This window comes from Primulina eburnea, chromosome 12 (assembly GCF_022965805.1).
Source record: "Primulina eburnea isolate SZY01 chromosome 12, ASM2296580v1, whole genome shotgun sequence".
In the NCBI taxonomy this organism is placed as follows: Eukaryota; Viridiplantae; Streptophyta; class Magnoliopsida; order Lamiales; family Gesneriaceae; genus Primulina; species Primulina eburnea.
The window spans coordinates 36400477-36421410 of record NC_133112.1 but is presented as its reverse complement, the minus strand read 5'-3'; the positions used below and the strand labels follow the sequence as shown (position 1 = coordinate 36421410).

The window sequence follows — 20934 nt, the reverse complement described above, 5'->3', positions numbered from 1 at the left end:
AATCCGTACACCAATCGCCATGCGCCGACACCAAACCGCTGATTTTATTCCTTATGCGTCTCATTGATGCACAAGCATGGAAATATTTAGTGTTTCTATCCCCATGTGCCAACCAACTTGCTCTACTTCGTTGTTTCCAGTACCATTCTTCTTTGGATGAGAGTTTCTCGATCTCGCGTTCCAAGTCGCCTATTTGCTTAGAATTCCGATTCCAATGATCATGAGTTTTTAAACTGTTCAAAAGCTGCCTTTTGGACTTTATCTGTCTGGGGAGACCTTGAAATCTATGACGAGCCCAAAGTCTAAGAGATTCCCTACAAGAGAGTAGGCGATCTGGAAGGGAAATCAATTTATTAGATTTCTGCCAACTTCGTTCCACCACATCAACAAAATCAGTTTCAGATGTCCAGTGAGGCTCAAATCGGAAAATGGTTCTGCTACAGCCCACCGGAGGAAGCACATATCCCAAAAATAATTGAATAGGCCGATGATCCGAGTGGTAAAACTCTAATGTTTGGGCATAAGCCGCTGGGTATAACAAACGCCATTCCAAGTTTGCCACATACCGATCAAGACGCTCAAATATGAGATTATCCGAGAACCTTCGATTGACCCAAGTAAAAAATTCACCACGGGCATGTAAATCTTGCAAGGAGCATGTAGCAAGGGTATCTCTAAAGGCACCGGACTGATTTAAAGGCCTAGGATTACCACCTAGTTTCTCACTGTCATAACATATCTCATTAAAATCACCTCCTACCAACCACGGCAAACCTCGCATATCAGACATACCATTGAGCCGACATAGTAACTCCCAAGAAAGATGGCGGCAGCCTGTATCAGGGTGACCATAAAAACCTGTAAACCTCCACCTTTTCTCTCCATGAATGACGATACAGTCGATATGCCCAGATGTGTAAGATCTTAAAGCAACATCAAAAGGGTCCTTCCAGAATAGAATTAGACCCCCACTTCTACCAGTGCAATTCACAACAAACATACCATCAAATCCCAAAACACTCTTCCACCATCTACAGTTTGACTCCAACATCTTTGTTTCACAGATAAATAGAAGAGTGGGGCTCTTCTCAGCGACAACTCGCTTGAGTTCCCTGAATGCCCGTTGGTTCCCAAGCCCCCGGACATTCCAAGATATACAACTCATTGGGATCGGCGGGGTTGCTTAGCAACCACCGCCGTTACTTCTGCATCATAAGAGTCAAGAACATCCAAGAGAGTCCTTTTGGTAACCTTATTCCCACCGTCCAAACCATCAGCAGACACAGCCCTTACGGATTCCGTGCTTATTATACTCTTCTCACGGGCCCGTCGCTTCCATTTTTTCTGCATGGTGACAAGAGGCAGCTTACTTGCCGTTTCTGCAGGAGAGAAATCAGTACTCTCTTTGCTCTGGACACTATTGCCACTAGACTGCATTATCTCCCGGTTAAGATTAATATGCGTATCATATTTTCCCACATAAATATCCAGTTTCGGGGAGGCCCCGATGTGATCAATATCCCTCGCGTCACTAGAGACAGGTGAATTGGCTCGACTTTTAGAGGAATTATTAGGAGAAAAATGTCGTTTTTTAACTCCACCTATCGAAGTCGATGCCCTCATCCAACCACCAAAACCAAATTTACCTACCTCAGCCACCGGTTCTTCACATACACGATAGGAGTGGCCAAGACAACCACAATTGAAGCAGAAATCTGGTAATCGTTCATAAGCCAACGGTACAATAATGGGCTCATCTTCTTCAGACACCGAAATCCGAATACACTTTTTTAAAGGAAATGAAATGTCTAGCCGGACTCGAATACGAGCATAGCTTCCCATAGACAAACCATTTTCTCGTGTATCTATTTCTTCCACCAAACCTATCTGCCTTCCCACTTTCATCAGCAACTCTTTGTTCATGAGGACCAACGGTAGATTATAACATTGGACCCAAAGTATTATCTCAGTAAACTTCATAGATCTATGATTTTGCATACCACTGGGTTCGCGAAAGATGACCATGTCCCCAAAAAAATTCCAGGGTCCGCCATTGAGTGCCCGATTCTTGTCGTGAACAGATTTAAAATCTAACAGAAAAAAATTATCGCCCAACGTACCTATCTCGATCTGTCGGGTTGCTTGAAGAATCCTCGGCATCTGTTGTTTAAAAGCCTCCCGGTTGATCGGTTTAGCGGAAAATACCTTTGCTACTAGACAATTTTGAAGTTGTCGTTGTCCAGCCTTCAAGTCTTCAACATCTAGGTTTAGGATATCATCTGATTCATTGAGATTTGATTGTTGGAATTCATATACCAAACGTGTCACTTCAACGGGATCCATTTTTGCTACTACTGTGATGGAAAACGGCCTCTCAACAAGAGGAAATTGCTTGTAGAAACTTGCACGGTGGCAAGAAGAAACCTACACGACGGCAGGAAAAAAAAAAAAAAATAAAATAAATAATTATTTTTAATCCACGTAAGATATGTTTAATCTATAATTTTAGATAGAATTTGGTAATTCCAAGTATTTCATCGAATTTTTTTCCCAAAATACTTTATCATTTTAGTAAAATCTTCGAGAATACTAAGCCGAATGAATCACATGTATTATGATTATGTCAATTCATATAATGACATATTGCTCAATATTGCTACATGTCATTTATCAATCATTTTTTTTATCGACAATCTCTATAAATTGTAATTTTATATACACGTTATTTTGCATAATAACTAAAAAAACACATTGAGAGCAAAATAAACACAGATGATTATATACTTGTTATTCTTTAAGAATTGTATCATTCAAATTTAATCATTGATCCAGTTTATTATATCCTCTAAAATTACTTCTCCGTGATTATTGAATATAATTTTCTCTTGCTCTTGTATTGTACTCTTTTGAAGAACAATATATATTGAATTAATTGGTTGATCACGTTTCTATTATACTTTACAATTAATTACAAGTAAAATAAGATATGGTTATAACAAGAGAGATGGTGGCCGGAGGACATCACAAGAAGTAGAACACGATTGATCACAAGAGTTGGGTGTATGATCGGGGCCTGTGGAAGGGATGGAGATTGCGAAGATCAAGTCAAAACAATACTAATGAGGATGGAAGTGTTGGAAATTTTAATAAAAATTTAGAGTTTGAATGAAAGTTATGACTCATGAATGTGCCACATTCTTGAGTTGGTTGTGGCTCATTATTGTGGAGTGTCTTTTGACTTTCCACATTCTTGAGTTACTTGAAAACTTGTGGCTCTTCATATTCTTGAGTTAATGAGAAGATTAATTGAGTTAATTAATCTTGCATGACTCTTGATATACTTTTTGGGGCTTATAAATAGTGTGCTCATTCCTCATTTCATGTAGATGAAAAATCTTTTATCTTTCAAGATTCTCTTGCATTTCATATTGTTAGCTTTTCATTTGGCCTCCGTTAAATCTCGGTGATAAAGTAAAGGTACGTTTCAGTTCGCCGTAGTAGTGTCTCGTGCTAAGTCACTGCTGGTTGTTCCGTTGTATCCTGGGAGACAGACGTCCAAGTTCATCCTCGAAGCACATCCCGGAGGGGACGAATCTGTTTTAAGGACACTGTATTTCATACAGGCCTCGGTTTGCTTTATTTTTGCACTGTCCTACTGTTTTGTTTATTGCAATACTAGTTCTCTTTTCGTGTACCTTTCTGTTTGTGCGGATACATTTTGTATAACAATCTTAAAACAGATTACTCATTACGTGTTGTTTCAGATATGGCTACTGAAACCAACGTGCAAAGGGAAACTGTTCATGTTGTCCCTCCTCAAGTTGTCCCTTATGGTACCCCACGTGCTGCTGCGGTTGCTGTTCCAGCAAGTTACGGTGAAAAACCCGAGAAGTTTACTGGTGTGGACTTCAAAAGGTGGCAGCAGAAGATGCTGTTTTACTTGACGATGTTGAACCTGGCTAGATTCCTCACGGAGGATGCTCCTAAACTCAACGAGGGTGAGGGGGATGTTGAATCTGTTAGTGCGGTTGAGGCATGGAATCATTCTGATTTCTTGTGCCGAAACTATGTACTAAACGGATTGGCAGATTCGCTCTACAACGTGTTTTGCGAAAAGAAAACGGCTAAAGAGCTGTAGGAATCCCTTGACAGAAAGTATAAAACCGAGGATGCCGGGGCCAAGAAGTTTCTTGTTGGTCGCTTTCTGGGTTTTAAAATGGTGGATTCAAAGCCGGTTATCAGCCAAGTTCAAGAACTCCAAGTGATTCTTCACGAGATTCACGGTGAGGGGATGACTTTGAGTGAATCATTCCAAGTGGCTGCTATTGTCGAGAAGCTACCACCAGCTTGGAAGGATTTCAAGAACTACTTGAAGCACAAGCGAAAGGAGATGAATGTTGAAGAGCTCATTGTTCGACTTCGCATCGAGGAAGACAACAAGGGTTCGGAAAGGCGATTGTTTTCTCCTGTTGCCGCTAAGGCAAATGTTATCGAGCATGGTCAAAGCTCGAAAAAGAGAACCTTCTCCTCCTCCAACAGAAAGTTGAACATGGGACCCAAAGGAGGCGTGTCAAAGAAGAAGTTCTCGGGAAAATGCTATAATTGTGATGGCATGGGTCACAAGGAATCTGAGTGTAAGAAGCCAAGGAGAAACCGCGAGGTGAATGTGATCGAGAACATATCTCAAGAGGTTTCTAACATGAATCTCTGTGCCGTAATATCAGAGGTTAATCTTGTGGGTTCTAACCCAAGGGAGTGGTGGATCGACACTGGTGCCACTCGCCATGTTTGCTCGGACAAGGAGATGTTTGCAACTCTTGAGGAATCTGAGAATGGTGAAAAACTATTCATGGGAAATTCCGCCACTTCCGAGATCAAGGGTCAAGGGAAAGTTGTCCTAAAGATGACATCTGGAAAAGATCTGACTCTAAACAATGTGTTGTATGTACCGGACATTCGCAAAAACTTGGTGTCCGGATCGCTTCTTAACAAGCATGGCTTCCGCATTGTGTTTGAGTCAGATAAGATGGTTTTGTCAAAGAATGGAATGTTTGTAGGCAAAGGATATGTTTGTAATGGGTTATTCAAACTCAATGTTATGGCTGTTAAGCCTGTGATGAATAAAGTTAATACTTTTGCTTACTTGCTTGAGTCTTCTTGTTTATGGCATGGTAGACTTGGACACGTTAATTACGATACAATTCGTAAATTAATAAACATGAAAAGCATTCATGCATTTCAAATGGATAAACAACACAAATGTGAAACGTGTGTTGAGGCAAAACTAACGAGATCATCTTTTCGAACTATTGAAAGAAATAGTGAACCGCTTGATTTAATTCACAGTGATGTATGTGATTTAAAAAGTGTACAAACTCGTGATGGAAATAAATACTTCATTACTTTTGTTGACGATAGCACAAAATTTTGTTATGTGTATCTACTCAAAAGTAAGGATGAAGCTATTGAAAAATTTGTCCAATATAAGAGTGAAGTTGAAAACCAACTTAGCAAGAAAATTAAGGTGCTAAGAAGTGATCGTGGAGGTGAATATGAATCACCATTTGCTGAGTTTTGTGCTCAACACGGTATTAAACACGAAAGAACTGCACCTTATTCTCCTCAGCAAAATGGCATTGCAGAGAGAAAGAATCGCACATTGAAAGAAATGATGAATGCGTTGCTATTAAGTTCTGGTTTACCACAGAACATGTGGGGGGGGAAGCTGTTTTAACAGCAAATTACCTTTTAAATAAGGTGCCCCGAAAGAAGCAAGATAAAAGTCCATACGAGTTATGGAAAGGTAGAAGTCCTTCTTACCAATATTTGCGAGTGTGGGGGTGCCTTGCCAAGGTAGCAGTACCGACTCCAAAGAAAGTAAAGATAAGACCAAAAACTGTGGATTGCATTTTCATTGGATATGCTCTAAACAGTAGTGCGTATCATTTTCTTGTGCATGAATCTCAAATACCTGATATTCACAAGAATACGATAATGGAATCAAGAAATGTTTCGTTCTTTGAACACATGTTTCCATATAAATCTAAGGAAGAACCAAGTTCATCCAAAAGATTGTATGAAACAATTGATGAAGAACAAGAGCTTGATCAAGATCTTGAACCTAGACGTAGCAAGAGAGCTAGGACTGAGAAATCCTTTGGTCCGGATTTCATCACTTTCATGATGGAAAGTGAACCTCAAAGCTTCAAGGAAGCAATTAGTTCATCTGAGGGACCTCTATGGAAAGAGGCTATCAATTCCGAAATGGAATCAATTTTACAAAACCATACGTGGGAATTAGTAAATCTTCCTCCGGGAAGTAAACCACTAGGCTGTAAATGGGTTTTCAAAAGGAAAATGAAATCAGATGGAACCATAGATAAGTATAAAGCCAGATTGGTAATTAAAGGTTACCATCAACGTGAAGGCTTGATTACTTTGACACATATTCTCCTGTATCGAGAATAACCTCTATTCGAGTGATACTTGCGATTGCCGCCTTGCGGAATCTTGAAGTACACCAAATGGACGTAAAGACTGCTTTTCTAAATGGAGATTTAGAAGAGGAAATTTACATGGAACAGCCTGAGGGATTTTCTGCGATTGGGCAAGATAATAAGGTTTGTAAACTGGTGAAGTCTCTATATGGCTTGAAACAAGCACCAAAGCAATGGCACGAAAAATTTGATAAAGCTATGATGGAAAGTGGATTTAAATTCAGTGAATGTGATAAATGTGTATACATAAAAAACACTGAAAATGGATATGTTATTTTATGTCTTTACGTAGATGACATACTTATCATTGGTAGTAATGATAAGATGATTAAATCCACAAAGAAATTATTGAACTCAAGATTTGACATGAAAGATTTGGGCTTAGCCGATGTGATCCTTGGAATTAAAATCCATAGAACATCAGAAGGGATAGTCCTAAGTCAATCGCATTATGTTGACAAAATACTCGAGAAGTTCAATAATGATGACTCTGCATTGACTAGAACCCCGATTGACACCAATCAACATCTATCAAAGAATCGAGGTGAGAGTATGTCTCAATTAGAATACTCCCGAGTCATTGGAAGTCTGATGTACTTAATGAGTTGTACAAGACCAGACATAGCCTATGCAGTGAGCAAATTGAGTAGATTCACGAGTAATCCAGGAGTTGAACACTGGAAAGCAATTATCAGATTGCTAAGATACTTAAGGTACACTCGTGATCATGGGCTGCACTATACCAGATATCCTGCTGTTATTGAAGGATACAGTGATGCAAATTGGATATCTGATATGAAAGACTCAAAATCTACAAGTGGATTTGTATTCACTTTAGGAGGTGCAGCAATTGCGTGGAAATCTTCTAAACAAACTGTAATAGCCAGATCCACAATGGAATCTGAGTTTATAGCTCTTGACAAGTGTGGTGAAGAGGCTGAATGGCTGCGTAATTTTTTAGAAGATGTTCCAGGATGGGAAAAACATGTGCCGGCTATATGCATACATTGTGATAGCCAATCTGCGATTGGAAGGGCACAAAATAATATGTATAATGGTAAGTCTAGGCATATACGTCGTAGACACAATACCATTAGACAACTACTCTCAACTGGAGTTATCTCTGTTGACTATGTAAAATCAAAGGATAATATAGCGGATCCGCTAACCAAAGGGTTAAACCGAGAGTTAGTTGCGAAATCGTCAAGGGGAATGGGGCTCAAGCCTGTAGAATAAATTGGTGTGAAGGAAAACCCAACCTACGCTGACTGGAGATCCCAAGAACTAGGTTCAATGGGACAACCTAATCGCACTAATTTGGTATATCACTGTGGGGGTGATCCCTAGTCCATTCCTTATGAAACAGTGAATGTTGAGGATAAGCTTACGGCTTTTAATGATTCTGATGAGAAGAATATAGAATCATCTATGTGAGAGAGAAGTGGGGCCGCTTCGAAGGAATTGCAAGGCTCAATTCTAGACCCTCTCGCAGAACCAGGCGTGTGTTCATGGCCAAAACGAACACAATCATGAGAACTGAATAGTATCAGGGAGAGTCTTGTGTGAAACATATCTTAATTTACATAAACGGCAGAACAGTTCAAGGACTTCATGTCTACTGGTCAGCTAGTAAAGCAAATATATTTCATGAGGGAAGGTTCAAAGGATAACACCTACCTATCCTATGCACGATTCAACTGTAGAACTTTGTCACCGAGATTTATATCAATTTTCATTCATGTGGGGGATTGTTGGAAATTTTAATAAAAATTTAGAGTTTGAATGAAAGTTATGACTCATGAATGTGCCACATTCTTGAGTTGGTTGTGGCTCATTATTGTGGAGTGTCTTTTGACTTTCCACATTCTTGAGTTACTTGAAAACTTGTGGCTCTTCATATTCTTGAGTTAATGAGAAGATTAATTGAGTTAATTAATCTTGCATGACTCTTGATATACTTTTTGGGGCTTATAAATAGTGTGCTCATTCCTCATTTCATGTAGATGAAAAATCTTTTATCTTTCAAGATTCTCTTGCATTTCATATTGTTAGCTTTTCATTTGGTCTCCGTTAAATCTCGGTGATAAAGTAAAGGTACGTTTTCAGTTCGCCGTAGTAGTGTCTCGTGCTAAGTCACTGCTGGTTGTTCCGTTGTATCTTGGGAGACAGACGTCCAAGTTCATCCTCGAAGCACATCCCGGAGGGGACGAATCTGTTTTAAGGACACTGTATTTCATACAGGCCTCGGTTTGCTTTATTTTTGCACTGTCCTACTGTTTTGTTTATTGCAATACTAGTTCTCTTTTCGTGTACCTTTCTGTTTGTGCGGATACATTTTGTATAACAGGAAGCAGTTGAAGAATACTCAGAAATCGAGAATAAAAGAACAAGGCATCAAGGAAAAGATCGCACACTATTGATAGAACTTGGTCGGCTTTCATTCTTCCAAAACCAATCTTATCATCCATCAAATTTAAACTTAGACCTCATAACAAAACACATTGTTGTGTTAGGAGGAATAGAGTGAGCGGGGAACTCAGATTTTCAATGAGAAATAACCGATCAGAGAAGATGTAGCATAGACGTTAGAAGGATGAGTTCGAGAGATCGAACAAAGTGGAAGAGATTCAAGGAAAAAAAACAGAACTCATAATCTACAAATTTCGGACTACTCTGAATATTTCAAGAACTTTCCTGCCATTTTTATGTCTTCTGCATGTAAATAATTTCCAGCTTCTTTCATTTTCAAGTAATTCATTTCCTTCAGTCATTAGTTAATCACTTATCTTTATCTACGATCCTTTGTGTATAAAAATACGTTGAAATCAATAACCGATGACATAATTGAATATTGATATCGTTTTGTAGGAGTTTGGTGGGAAGTTTCAGTGTTTTTGCTTAGTTTTAACTCTTCAGAATCGATCAAAAAGCTCATAACTAACGAGAAAATTGAAATCTGCGTTATTTGATGAAGGGTCAGATTCATTTTCACGTAATTTGGTGTCAAAGGAACGCACGGCACGCCCGCAATTTTTTCGACCGAACAACATCTGATGTGATACATGTTCGCATGAATGTGTGAACCACCTTAATTAGGGAACTTCTCATATGCTTTCATTTACATTTGTAAGCTCACGGGCAACCTTTGCCTATCGATTCCGAAAATGTGAGTATCAGAAAAAGAAGTCTTAAAAGTGATTGTGGACAGTGAAATGCATGACTAAAGAATAAACTTAAAAGAATTTGTAGAGAGAGAGAGAGTATTGTTTGAACAATACTTGATTTATTTTTAAATAAACTCCTACTCTAATATATTATAAAATATATTTCTTGTGAGACTCTCTTAAGGGATTTTATTCGTAAGACGTGTCAATCTTACTCATATTTACAATAAAAAGTAATATTTTTGAACCATTTCCGTTTAATAGTTTACAACATATATTATTTCCATTTATTTTGCATGAGTTAAAAATTACGCGAGTCCTCCTAGAATCAAATACTTCTCGTCTTGCACTCTACAACATTTGATTTATCGCAAGAGAATGTTAGAACAGTTACAGAAGGTTTTTGATATCATCAAACCTCCTAGAAACTATGACAGTTAAAATATGCGCGTCTCGCGCTTCAACATCGTCGGTATGTAAGGTTAAAAATAAAAAGAAAATACATAAAAAAAATCTTACATCATGTCGAGTAAACCTCCAAATGGTACATCGATTATATGTTATTTTAAAACGAGCAAGAGATGGAGGAAGTTGACTAGACAGATAGATGTTTTGGTCGCATTTTTACTTGAGAGGAATTGATCTCCCATAAATTGGATCGAATTCTGTTTGAAATTTTATTTGAATCCGACATATTTAACGATTCCTCTACGTTGTTTTAGCCTGCCCGTCCATGTGTATCAAATAAGACTCCGCAACGATTATTTATTGTCAATTTCCTTAGTTATTTAAGGGTTATAATATACACGATTTTTAAAAATACAAAGATGGGAAGTAATTGGTTGCACATTCACTAATTGTAACCCGATACATATCGCATAAACTCCGGGTCGGACTCAAGACCCGCCATGGTTTCGGGCGCAAGAACCACCTCCAAGTCCACACTCCCACCAGCTTCTCGGCCCGGGAAAGCCGAAATCTTGCCATCGAATTTGTTGGCCCGGCCGCTGCGAACCGCCACCAGTCGGCCCCACCCGAAATCATTATCGTACATCGGGAATCTAGGAGAGCTCCCCATCGTTATCATCGCGCCGTCAAAATTCCCTAATGGGAAGAACCGTGGGTCCCGCTCCCAATCCTCCACCAACGTCCTCACGGTGGCGTCGCCACGCTCTTGTTCAGTTGCTCCGCGCACCACCGGAGACCGTGGGACAGGACATCGCCCGCAGATGCGTATGTTGGGGTGCTCTGTATTGCGTTGCCGAAGTAGAGAGGGTCCAGTTTCGGTTCCAGGCGGTGCCGGCAGTTCACCGCCATTCTGAACGTCGTCTTTTTGGAGGGTGGCAGTTTCCGAGCTCGAGTGATGCCTCGCCATAGCAGCGCGCTCAAGGACTGAAAAGATGAAATCTCGGTTTGATTGAGCTGATTTGAGACGGCGGTTCTCAGGCCTCAGCCATGGTAATGATGTTTTCTTCTCGTCGGGGAATTTGAGTGTATCGTTGCTGTATTTGCCCATTAGCTCAACCGCGTCGACTCCGGCGTCAATTTCCCATTTCTGGTTGTTAACCTTGGCTTTCAGCTTCAGTAACGATTCTCTGCTGAACCTGAAAATCTTCTCCCTCACCGGAGAATCCACCGAGAAAGTAACTTTGGGCCCGCCAGCGGGAAATTTAAGAACCGCGGAGGAAATCAAAACCGAGTCCTGGCTGAAATCCGGCAACCTTGAAATCCTCATCACCCCCTTGCTCAACTCCGCAAAAGTATGGAAAAAATTCCAGAACGAAGTCCCGTCCGTAACCGCGTGATTCACAGAACAACCGATGAAAACTCCATCCGCCAATTCCGTCACCTGCACCGCCATAATGGGCCTAAAATGGCCATTATAACTCACCATCCCATCAAACGCAAAGAACCTGATAGAATTGGTATTCCTTGCTCTTATTCATTCATCCGTAGGTAATATATATATATATATCTTTACAAACTAAAATTATGGCTAATATTATGGCGACAAGGAGGAAATCCATGCGTTTGCTCTCCAAACTACACAACCCAAGGCTCGTTTTACCCGTCTTGATAAATCCAAATTGTATTGCTCTGCTTGCAAGCGATTGGGTCATGATAACGATTCTTGTTTCAAAATTCATGGATATCCGGATTGGTGGGAAGATCGGAACCGTGGAGTCCAAGGACATGCACGACCCAACGCACAACCACCTCTTACGGCTCCTCCAAATGTTCCTCGTGGTCGACCCAAAGCCGCGGCTGCCATGGTCGTGACTTCCAATGATGTGGCAGGTGGGGGGAGCGATTCAGTGGATTCATCTCATGAGTCCCCTGGCCTCTCTATGCATGATTTAAAACCGGAACATGTTCAGATTTTATTAAATATGATAAATACTCGCCAGCATGATCAGATGATGGGCGAGCTCTCTTCTTTTTCCTGGATTATTGATACTGGTGCTTCTCACCATGTTACTAGCATTGAATCATGTTTGACAGACACTCATCATATTCCACAATGTTCTGTTGGGTTACCTAACGGCGCGCATGCCATTGCTACTAAGGCTGGCCGCGTTTTGTTGACTGATGGGTTGATACTTGAGAATGTTTTATTTGTACCACAGTTCCATTTCAACTTAATCTCGGTGTCACAACTAATTGATGATTCTAAATGTCTTTTACAATTTACTGCTTCTTTATGTGCTATACAGGACCTACGCTCGGGGAGTGTGATTGGAGCCGGTGAACGTAAGGATGGACTGTATTATTTTCGGCGGATTCCTACAGTGTGTGTGGTAACGGTTCCAGAGATTTCAGATTTTGAGTTGTGGCATCGTCGTCTGGGGCATCCGTCAGATAGAGTAGTCAAGTTAGTTCCGACTATTTCTTCCAGTACATCTAGAAAGAAATTGAATAAGGCATGTGATGTTTGTCCTCAAGCAAAACATAAACGTGATAGTTTTCCTGTTAGTGATAGTAAAGCCAGCCGAATTTTTGAACTCATTCACTGTGATTTATGGGGCCCGAACACTATATCCTCTTCATGTGGAGCACATTATTTTTTGACTTTGGTGGATGATTTTTCAAGAGCTGTATGGGTTTATTTATTGTGTTCAAAACACAAGTTTATCAAGTTTTTTGTTCGTTTCTTTCTATGATTGCTCGCCAGTTTGAAACACATGTCAAATTAATACGCAGTGACAATGGTACGGAGTTTAAATGTATGTTGGATTATTTTGATACACATGGCATTATTTTTCAAACATCTTGCGTTGGGACTCCTCAACAAAATGGTCGTGTGGAACGCAAACATCAACATATTCTTAATGTGGGTCGTGCTTTGATGTTTCAAGGCAATCTTCCTATTACCTTTTGGGGGGAATGTGTGCTTGGTGCGGTGTATCTCATTAACAGAACTCTGTCTGGCTTGTTCCAAAATAAAACTCCTTTTGAAATTCTCTTTGGCAAGGCACCTGATTTTGATGAACTTAAGGTTTTTGGTTGTTTAGCTTTTGCACACAATCAAAAGGCCAAAGGTAATAAATTTGCTCCTCGAAGTAGGAAGTGTGTTTTTATTGGTTATCCACATGGGAAGAAAGGGTGGAAACTGTATGACATTCAGACATGTGACATCTTTGTTTCCAGAGATGTAAAGTTTCATGAAAATGAATTTCCCTATCAGACAGTCTCTACTTCTCAAGTGCCCGCTTCTTCCTCGTCGCCGCCTGATTCTAATGTGGGGATTGATGTTGATATTTTGGATGACTTGGAGTCTGGTTTGGTTGATGACCACACAGCCCCTGCGATTGGGACTGATACTGTATTGGAACCCACATTGCCTCCCGTGCCCCCTGCACTTTCGTCTCCTCCTGCATGTGCCGATGCCTTGGGGCGCGGATTGCGGGATAAGCGTCCCTCTGTTCTTCTTCGTGACTTTGTTACCCACACTGTTCAAACTTCGAGTCCATCTGAGTGTTCACCGTCCTCTACTAGCTCCTCAGGTACTTCTAATCCTATAGCACATTATGTGAATTGTAATAAGTTTTCTCCACGACACCGTGCTTTCCTTACAGCTATCACTGAGGGCATTGAGCCGCGTTCTTTTAAAGAATCTATGCAACATGAATGTTGGCGCGATGCTATGCAGAAAGAAATTGCTGCTTTAGAATCTAATGGCACTTGGAAAATGACAGCTTTGCCTCTTCATAAAAAGGCTCTTGGTTCTAAATGGGTATACAAAATTAAATACCATGCAGATGGGCAAATAGAGCGTCTTAAGGCCCGTCTGGTTGTTTTCGGCAATCGTCAAGTTGAGGGGGTTGATTATAACGAAACTTTTGCTCCAGTTGCAAAAATGGTCACTGTTCGTGCCTTCTTAGCAGTTGCAGCGATCAAGAATTGGGCTTTGCATCAGATGGATGTTCATAATGCGTTTCTGCATGGTGATCTTGATGAAGAAGTTTACATGAAACTTCCTCCTGGCTTCAACGTTCGCACTCCTGGCTTAGTGTGTCGTCTTAAGAAGTCTTTGTATGGTCTACGACAGGCTCCGCGGTGTTGGTTTGCTAAGCTAGCTGCTTCTTTGAAGACCTATGGTTTCCTTCAATCTTATTCAGACTATTCTCTGTTTACTCTACATCAGGGATCGGTTCAACTTAATGTCCTTGTGTATGTTGATGATCTCATCATTTCTGGTAATGATGCTTCCGCTATTGACCATTTCAAGGCATATTTGCATGAGTGTTTCCATATGAAAGATTTGGGTGTCCTAAAGTATTTCCTTGGTATTGAGGTTGCTCGTAATTCAGAGGGCATCTTCTTGTGTCAACGAAAATACACTCTTGATATTATTGCTGAAACTGGCTTATTGGGGTCACGTCCCGTTGGCTTTCCAATCGAGCAAAATCACACATTGGCTCTCGCCAAAGGCCTTTTGCTCGCTGATTCTGACAGGTATAGACGACTTGTGGGTCGTCTCATTTACTTATCCTCCACCCGTCCTGACTTGGTTTATACAGTTCATATCTTGGCTCAGTTTATGCAACACCCTCGTCAGGACCATTGGGATGCGGCGCTCCGTACGGTCCATTACTTAAAAGGGTGTCCGGGTCAAGGCATTCTTCTTCGCACCGATTGTGAGTTATCTCTAACAGGTTGGTGTGATTCAGATTGGGCTACATGTCCTTTGACTAGACGGTCTCTTACTGGTTGGATAGTGTTTCTCGGATCTTCTCTGATTTCTTGGAAAACCAAGAAACAACATACGGTGTCCCGGTCTTCTGCAGAAGCCGAGTATCGCTCCATGGCCGCAGTCACTTCAGAGCTGAAATGGCTCAAAGCTTTGCTTTCAAGTTTGGGCGTCACACATTCGCCAGCCATGCGCTTATACTGTGATAGTCAGTCGGAACTCTACATTGCTCAAAATCCTGTCTTTCATGAGCGTACAAAGCATATTGAAGTTGATTGTCATTATGTACGTGATGCTATCCGCGACGGTATTATTTCTACGTATCATGTGTCTACTGAGGATCAGCTTGCCGACATATTCACCAAGGCTCTTGGCAAGCGCCAGTTCTTGTATCTACTTGGCAAGTTGGGCATTTGTGATCTTCATGCTCCAACTTGAGGGGGGTATTAAGATTAAAATATCTCAATAATCTTCTATATCTAGAATATGTATATTCTGTATATATATATCTCTGATTTGTAGCCATAATATTAGCCATCTCTGATTTGTAGCCATAATATTAGCCATAATTTTAGTTTGTAAAGATATATATATTACCTACGGGTGAATGAATAACAGCAAGGAATACCAATTCTATCAGAACCCCTTCAGCGCTTCCGGCAAATCACCATCCACCGACCCCAGCAAATCCATGACCCGGAAATGGGACCCATCAGCATGCACAAAATCCACCCCACCATCATCACAACGAACATAAACATACCCGTCCAAATCCGTCACAAGCCGCCCCGCCAGTGGCGGAAACTGGGAAAGCGTCTGCGAGAGGCCGCACTTGAGCAGAGCAACCACCTCCGACATGGGCATCGGAGGCCTCGTGAACAAGCACCCCTTCTGGATGTAGTGGCAAGAAAACATAGGGAGATCAGAAACAGAAAGCTTCAGCTCTCCCATAGCCGACTTCTGGTCGGGGAAAACGGTGCATTTGGAGACCACAGGCACAGATTGCGAAACCATACTCGCTGAAACTGAGAGATCTCGAGTGAGAGTGATGGGAAAAGCGGGAGACGAGTGGGGTATATATAGTACTTTGGGTTCATGCATTTGCTGAGGTGGTTGGTGCTAGAATTATAGTTAGTGCTGATAGTGATAATACTGGCGACGTATGTGTTTGGTAATATTTAATGATGGGTAATGTTATGTGTACATAATGGGTTACATAGAGGCTTACATGTAATTATTAATTAATTATTAAATTATAATTAAATCCTCATCCTAAATTGATAGACTACACATTTCATTCATTATTTCTTCTCCTATCAATAATATTAAATTGTTTTTTTAATGCAAGTCCTGAGATTTATCATACAAATTTTTTTAAAAAAAATATATTTTGATAAATATTATATTTTTCAATATTTAATAAATCATATAAAAAATTAATAGTAATGATTTTTAAAATTTAAAAAATTAATGATTGTAACTACAATAATAAATTATTATATTGCCAAAATTAGAATTAGACAAAATTTCATGACAATAGGAGAATTATTTCAGTTACATGACGATATGATAATATCCCAAATTTATTTTTCACCTATAATTTTTTGTACTTGCCCTATCAAGTTGAGCTACATGAAAACAATACATTTTAATATTTCAAAATTTGATGTGAAATATTATGATCTCTTAATGAAAACATACAACGTACTAATAGAGTTTCCATGAAATGAACATAAAAACCATATCACATTAAATTGCGTTGAAGAAATATGAAATTTCATATTCATTTCAAATCCAGAGTCTTCTAACTTGTAAAAAATAATCTAAATTCAAGTACATCTAATTGCATGTCCAATTAACTTGCTTCATAATTTATTACACCCATAGATCCGATTACTTCATCATCATTCGAACTCCATCTTGACGAGCATGGTGTTGTCGATGCTTGATCACCTCCGTAGTTGGATACTAAATGTACTCCGTAATCGATATTCCAAGGATGGTGATGAACACCCTATAATTATTATGCAAATATAAGAAACAAACATATGTGTGTGTGAGTGATTAGCAACATGAAACATGAAAAACATAATATCGTACCATTAATTGTTGTGAGAAAGAGAGCGGAGTCATCACAGCATTTTGATCAAGTGGTTGTATAAACACATTACTGGATTGAATTTTTTTTGGTTGAGAATTTTTTTCTTTGCTTGATATCATTGATACCTACAAAAACAACATATGTATGAATAGAATGCAAGCTATTGATGCGACTTAATTAAAGAAGTATTATGAATATATCGTACCTTCGATTTCTTAGAAGACTTCTCCAATGAACCTTTCTTCCGAAGCTTCTTAGGGGCTCCTTTTGTTTTAGTGTACTTTGGGTCAAGAACTTTGCAAGTAGAAACTTGGGTTGCATCATCAACATGATCTACTTGCATGCTCAGTTGTGATATCAAATTACGACCACAACCTGATCCCAACTTTGATATAGCAAGATCACTTGCTTTAGTTTCAATCCACTCGAGAAGCTTTTGAGTTTCATCATCATTATCTGCAGCCAAATCTGCAACATCTGTAAATGCTTTGCACAACTTCTCATAATTTAATTGACCAGGAGTAGTTATCCATCCATTATAATTGATCTTCACTCTCATATACAATCTACTCACATCTTTCCTCCAACGTCGAAGTATATATTGCTCAGGAACTGCCGAAAATTTGTTACGGATTAACACTGCAATAGCATGCCTACAAATTATTCCCCTGAACTCAAATAAATGACAACTACAAGAAAATGTGCATTTATCTCTCTCAAAAATAATTTCAAACTTTTTTTCCTTAACTCTCTCATGTACTGTAAAATCTTCTGTAACAACATATCTCGTACTGAAAGACCCCTCATCACTAGATTCAATGTCACAATACATCTTTCCTGTCAATTCTTGTTGAAATTCTTTAAATTTTACAATTGTAAAAGCACTTTGAAATTGCCTCTCCAAATCAAATCGAGTAACACAAGGGACCATCTGGGAGAAGGATTTAAAATCAGCTTGAAACTCTTTCTCAATTTTACTCCTCAGAGCTCGTACATATTGCTCCACAAACTGTTTTAAAGATGTTTTTGAATGGACATACCCGTCAAAAAAAGCATTCATACCCTCACTCCGTTGGATTGTTGACATTCCGGCCCAAAATGATGTTTTGAGAAAACATGGAACCCAACGACTTCTCTCTCTAAAAAGCTCGATCAACCAATCATTATTTTTCAATTCATACATATCAAGCATAGAAAACCAACCCTGTTTGAACTCATCTGCACTTTGTGATTCATATACCAATTTATGTACAGACGAGAGTATGGAAGCCTTTTGACAATGATATCCAAATTTTTCAGGTAATTTCTTAAGTATATGCCATAAACACCACCTATGTTTTGATTTAGGAAATACATCTTCTATGGCATTCTGAATTGCCCTGTCTTGATCAGTTATTATCCCTTGAGGTGCTTCAAATTCCATGCACTCTAGCCATGTCCTAAACAACCAGACAAATGTCTCTGTATCTTCATTAGAAAGTAGACCACACCCAAGTAGTGTCGAGTGTCCATGATGATTTACACCGACGAAAGGAGCAAATGGTATGTCGTACTTGTTAGTTAAGTACGTTGTATCAAAAGTTACTACATCTCCAAATTCCTTATAAGCTTGTCTACATCTATTATCTGCCCAAAATACATTTTTTAATCGACCCTCATCATCCAAATCAAAGCTAAAGAAAAAACCAGGAGAAAATGACTGCATTTTGGAGAAATAAGCTTGAATAGCAGCTGCATCTCCTTCTCCAAGTCTTAATTTTCTGACCTTATCAATATAATTTCGACAATCTTTTTCAATGAAAGTCATCTTCTCATATCCACCTGCTTCAACGACAACTGAGTTATAACTTTTATGGAGAGGAATACCTGCTATATCATTCACCTCTAGTTGTCGTTTCACGTGAACATCCAATTGACGATAGCATCGAAATACTCTGGATTTGGATGGACTAGTTTGGTGATTGTGCTCGAGATGAACACCGGTAATGCTCCATACTCCTGCAGTATCTGAAAAAGCTGACAACCTAGCTTTACAACCAGTTTGACTTGTTGGTTGGGGCTTCAGTGTAGTGCTTGTATTACTACTTTTACGACCTTCTCGGCTACATGTGAATGCAACGTACGTAACAACCCCTTCGTTATTTTTCTGTGAAGTTCTTTTTCTAACTGGAAAACCAACATGATATGCATACTTCTTGTAAAATTCAAAAACTTCATTCTCGCTTTTAAATTTCATTCCAACCTTGGGCTCAGTCTCACTTTTTTCTGCAAACAAAGGTGCAACATTCACCAAAACACCATCTTTTGAATTTAAAGCACCTACACAAAACATGCATCAAATTCTTATAAATATTCTTTAATAAATGATGGTTGCAGAGGGTTAAACAAACTCTTTTTTTTTATTTATGTTATTATTTCCAATTTAAATATGTAAAAATGTAGCATAAATGAGATGTGAGATATTCAATTACCTGGGTCAGACATTAGAGAGCTTCGTCGGATATGGGTCCTGTAAATGCAAGGAGAAGGAGCCAAATATAATGGGTCAGACATTAGAGAGCTTCGTCGGATATGGGTCCCGTAAATGCTTGTCCTCCACCACAAGCAATAGCACTTGAACTTGTTTTTCTAATACAAGGTTTTTATATGTGTATACATAATACATACATATCCGATTAAGAGTATAAGCAGAATATTTCTCGAAGTAATTTGTTTTCTTCGGTGTTGTCCAATAAAAAGTACTTAAGTATTGCTTGTCCAAAATAAAACATTTGGATGAAAATAATGTAATAAAAAATGAAGCCAAATAAGAATCAATAATGTAGTATCCCGATGCCTAATTTGAGTTAATTATTGGATTAATTATTTTTCGGTGATCGGAAGGACCGAACCGGGTTCGGATCGTCCGAAGAGGGTCGGATCATCCGAAGAGGGTTCGGACCGTCCGAGACAGGTGGCTGGACACGTGGAAGGTTTCGGATTTCCCGAGACAGGTGGCTGGACACGTGGAAGGGTTCGGATCGTCCGATCAGGGTTCGGATCGTCCGAGACAGGTGGCTGGCAACGTGGAAGTCATGCAGGGTTCGGAGCGTCCGATCAGGGTTCGGATCGTCCGAAGTGTATTGGATCGGATCTTCCGAAGTGGATCGGATCTTCCGATCGTTGGCTATAAATAGAGGCGCGAGATTTCATTTGTTACTCGCCAATTCCGAGTGTTCCAGAGCGTTTTAGCCGTTTCTGATGGGTTTCTAGTCTTTTCCCGAGGTTCAGGCACTAGCGGGGAGCTACTGGTTTTGTAGCGGAGCTGTGCTCTAGTTGGGAGCTAGAGGCATCAGTGGGCTGACTACGGACGCAGGCTTGATTCTAGGGCTGATTGCTAGAATCTGCTGGTTTGAGGTACGAAAGTACTATCCGAGATATCCTGGTTGAGTATACATTCATATATGTGTTGCATGATTATTTGCTGCATTGTTATATGTCATATGGTACATGCTATTATGTCACGCTTTATGATGTATGTTGCATTTCATGTTGAGCCGTATCTCCTTCGAGATAGCCTTTACTGTTGAGCTGTATCTCTTTCGAGATAAGCTATATCTTGTGGGGCCGCTCAGCCCTGTCTTGTGGACGCATGGACACCGAGAGTACACAGTGGCCGACGGGTCCGGAGGGCTTCGGTGATCCGGGACATTTTAGGTCCACGTCTGATCTTGTAGTGGATGCAGTGACCCAGAGGAGTACCGCGCGGCACTATCCACTTGGCGCCTCTAGACTGAGCATATTGAGATCTTTTGTGACTCCTGTTTCTTGACTACCCTGGTATCATATTCATAGCATGTGCATTTCATATAGGCTTGTATACTCATGCTTTTGTACTGGGCGTTCTTATCGCTCACGTCCTCGGTTTTGTTTCTCTTGGACACCCCATTCCCACGGGGCAGGTCTCAGGTTGGATGGCTCAGGAGGAGGATGAGGAGGACG

General features: G+C 40.0%; 2 protein-coding genes and 1 pseudogene across 2 annotated transcripts; all 3 read right to left on the bottom strand.

The window, feature by feature from the left end:
• Nucleotides 1–10427: 10427 nt before the first annotated feature.
• LOC140808460 (uncharacterized acetyltransferase At3g50280-like) lies at nt 10428–15906 on the bottom strand (annotated as a pseudogene).
• Nucleotides 15907–16695: 789 nt separating this feature from the next.
• LOC140806539 (uncharacterized) lies at nt 16696–17804 on the bottom strand. Its single transcript, XM_073163090.1, has 3 exons — nt 17159–17804; nt 16953–17078; nt 16696–16866 (listed from the first exon to the last, which is right to left on the bottom strand). Exons 1-3 carry the CDS (start codon nt 17783–17785, stop codon nt 16708–16710), a joined length of 912 nt encoding a protein of 303 aa, XP_073019191.1. The 5' UTR covers nt 17786–17804; the 3' UTR covers nt 16696–16707.
• Nucleotides 17805–17820: 16 nt separating this feature from the next.
• On the bottom strand, nt 17821–19437 carry LOC140806864 (protein FAR1-RELATED SEQUENCE 5-like). The gene is made up of 3 exons (XM_073163384.1): nt 19425–19437; nt 17994–19272; nt 17821–17884 (listed from the first exon to the last, which is right to left on the bottom strand). Exons 1-3 carry the CDS (start codon nt 19435–19437, stop codon nt 17821–17823), a joined length of 1356 nt encoding a protein of 451 aa, XP_073019485.1.
• Between the last annotated feature and the right edge of the window lie 1497 nt (nt 19438–20934).

Coding starts and splice junctions, on each gene's coding strand:
- LOC140806539 (XM_073163090.1), bottom strand. CDS start 17,785: ATGTATTGTGACATTGAATCTAGTGATGAGGGGTCTTTCAGTACGAGA. Junction 17,079..17,158: donor AGTCTTCTAAGAAATCGAAG/GTACGATATATT, acceptor TTGTTTTTGTAG/GTATCAATGATATCAAGCAA. Junction 16,867..16,952: donor CTTTCTCACAACAATTAATG/GTACGATATTAT, acceptor TAATAATTATAG/GGTGTTCATCACCATCCTTG.
- LOC140806864 (XM_073163384.1), bottom strand. Junction 17,885..17,993: donor ATGAATGCTTTTTTTGACGG/GTATGTCCATTC, acceptor TCCTTCTCCCAG/ATGGTCCCTTGTGTTACTCG.